A 3,218-nucleotide genomic window follows, 5' to 3' on the forward strand; every position below is an offset into this window, starting at 1 on the left:
AGTGGTGTAGAGATGGCGAATAAATTATGAATTAATAGGCATAACAATATGAATATAAAATTTAAAAGTAGGCACTGCACTACTTTATAATTTGATTAATAATCATGTAGACAACCATGTTGTAGACATCTTTGAGTTGGTGCACCAGTGGACGTATATAATAATGTAAATTGAAGTGGAGTGACCCTGTTAGTTTATGAAGTGAACTATGGAATTTGACAGCCTGGACGTGTATATGTTACGGTGAAAGATGAATATTGGTGAATGTCGTCATTCTCCGGTGAATGACGTCTATTACCAAAATGATTTGATTATGTAGGTAAATGGTGTAAAAAACCAGATTATAAATTCAAATGTACATCTTTCACCGGCCATTGATGTCATTTACCAAAACTGGTGGTAAATGATGATAAATCTCAAATAATACACTGATTTTTTTACCATAGGTACTACTTATAATAATGATTCATTGTTGGTGGGTAATTCATTTTTTATTTTAGGTATTTATTTGAATGGGATAATAAGTTAATTAAAAATAATGAAATACGTACATATTATAAATTATTTATTTGTACAATTTTGGTTACCATGACATTTTGAACTGCACAACATTTCTGCTGCATTACAAGCACATTTTTTAGTTCCACAACCAGTTTTACAGTTGCATCGATTAAATCCTTGATGACCAGCTATTCCATGTCCTGCGGCTTCTCGTAATGTTATTTCCCTGTCTTTAATTTTTTTCATGGCTTCATCTAGCTCTAGAAATTTTTCTTTACACGGAGAAATTTGTGCTCGTGTATATTTGTGTTTCAACACCCCATATTCTGTACCTGATTCAAACATTCGGGTATTTATTTCATTTTAAATTAAATAAACATTATCAAATTAAAATTGGCTTACATAATTTATACATGTCATCTTCACATGAAATAATAACAGCAAGTAAATTACGCGGAGAACCTCTTGCTCTATCGACATCTGGTATTGGGACACGAACAGTTGTACCGACATCAAGCTTAGAAAATTTTTCGTTAGTCAATCTCAACATTTTCGACGCTTGTTTTTCGAGACAGACAACCGATTTTTGTCGTTGGTCTTTAATTTTTTCAATTCTTTTACCTGTAAATAGATGACGATTACTATTTTTTAACCTATTATATTTAAATAAAAAAATTTTACATTTTATTATTATACAATTTTATTAAATTTATATAGCTCGGATTTTTATGCACTAAAAACTATCGAAATATGCCATATAATATGCAGTAAAAATCATGAAAATATGCAAGAATTTATTTTTTATTTTTTTTTAAATTTACAAATTAAGTAATAATAAAAAATAAATAATGATTTATTATTTTATACATTATGTTTTTAAACTTTTGGTTTAATATGCAATGCAAATCAAATTTTGTAAAAATACGCAACAACCATTAAATTTGCAGAAATATGCAAGTATTTTTGCCAAATTACATATAATAAATATTAAATAATTACCTATGTCTTTAGTATTTCTTAATTCATTTTCAGTCTCCAAGTTTACTTCATTGTCAAGATCTCCAACATCGACTAAATCATCTTCTACTGCATTTATATGATCTGAATGGTTGCTGTTATTAAATAGTTCTTCAATATCCTCTTCTGACTTAAGTTTTTCTATTTCATCGTAAGGTATCCCTGCTGAAGCTAACCCTGTTCTCGCTGTACAACCAAACATCGCTTCGTATGGCGATCTTCCAATACCTATTATAACAAAAAAATATATTATAAAATTATAAATATAAATTATACATTTATAATATTATAAAAAAAAAAATTATTAATTAATTAAAATTAAAATTATTAAAAAAAAATTGTTTTTAGAATAGCTTACCTGAGTTCAAAGCCCGATTTTTTTGAAATTGCACAAATTTTAATGCCATTGGCCAGTCTTTTGATTTATTATCAGCCATCCAAGAAGCCAAAATTTCTTCAACGTCCCTATTCGCGCGTTCAATTGATCCTTGGGTCTGGCTATGACGAGGCTTGCCATGCACAATTTTGACGTCTCCCCACATTTCATTTAAATTTGTTATAATAGAATTTACAAACTCACGACCATTATCCGAGTGGAGTATAGCGGGTGCACCAAATATTGTATAAATATCTATTAGATTTAAAGCGATTTCTTCGGCCCTTTTTGTCTTCAAAGGTTTTAAAATAACAAATTTTGTTAAATGATCTTGATAATTCATTATATAGCGATAATTATTATAATTTTGAGATTGCATGTCAATCAAATCAATTTGCGCCCTTGAATTAAATGCGGAATGTAAAATTGGTTTTGTCACAAGCCCTCTTTTCGGATTTGATTGTTTTACTTGACAATTACTGCATAAACCTAAATATGCCATAACTGCCTCCGTTGTCACATTACAATATTTTGTTTTTAACACAGCCATCATCCTATTTCTACCACCATGACCTACTGCTAAATGTGCTGTATGGATGACTTCAAACAACTCGTCTACTGTGACGTAATATAAAACGTCAGATTCATTATCAACTATAGGCTTAATCAATTTTTCTTTTCCCCCAATTGACACAACATCATATTTACGTATAAGTCTATTATTCGTTACCGTTTTTTTAAGTGTTCCAATTTTTAATTCTTTTATTTTTTGGATTTTGTTGTTGTACTCTTCAGAACTAAAATAAAATATGTTGTCGTCTCTCTTTTTACTGCTAATAATTTTGTCGATTTCTGCTCTAAATTTGTTCTCCATAATTATTAAATAAAACTAACACTATAATTGAATCTAACTCTTATTACACTTTGTTCACTGGTGACACAAATTTTTACAAATAATATTATAAAACACACACTCGTCGCATATACAACTCGCTATAATATTCCCGTAGATACTAACTAATAAACTAATAGATTATCTCATATTATTACTCGGGTTATCGACGTTATTGCTTGTTGGGATTTTCGTTTATCTATCTACTTCCGTCATGATATTTTTAACTAACGAAGCTTATTTGGCACCTACACGCTTATCGCTGTTCGTTCACACCGACATAAAAGTATTGAACATCATTCTCCAACTAAACTGGTGATTGACGACAATAACCGGGGAATGTCTGCATTTACAACATTTACCAATTTTTAGGTAAATGATGTCATTTACCGGGGAATGACGTCTTTTACCACGTTTACATCTTTCACCGTA

The 3,218-nt window shown here is 29.8% G+C and overlaps 1 protein-coding gene across 1 annotated transcript; it reads right to left on the reverse strand.

Moving 5' to 3' along the window:
- Nucleotides 1–241: 241 nt before the first annotated feature.
- LOC111036743 (KRAB-A domain-containing protein 2-like) lies at nt 242–3,218 on the reverse strand. The gene is made up of 4 exons (XM_022318881.1): nt 1,877–3,218; nt 1,501–1,746; nt 904–1,122; nt 242–833 (listed from the first exon to the last, which is right to left on the reverse strand). The coding sequence occupies exons 1-4, from the start codon at nt 2,766–2,768 to the stop codon at nt 562–564; spliced, it is 1,629 nt and encodes a 542-aa protein (XP_022174573.1). The 5' UTR covers nt 2,769–3,218; the 3' UTR covers nt 242–561.

This window comes from Myzus persicae, unplaced genomic scaffold (assembly GCF_001856785.1).
Source record: "Myzus persicae strain clone G006 unplaced genomic scaffold, MPER_G0061.0, whole genome shotgun sequence".
Taxonomy (NCBI): Eukaryota; Metazoa; Arthropoda; class Insecta; order Hemiptera; family Aphididae; genus Myzus; species Myzus persicae.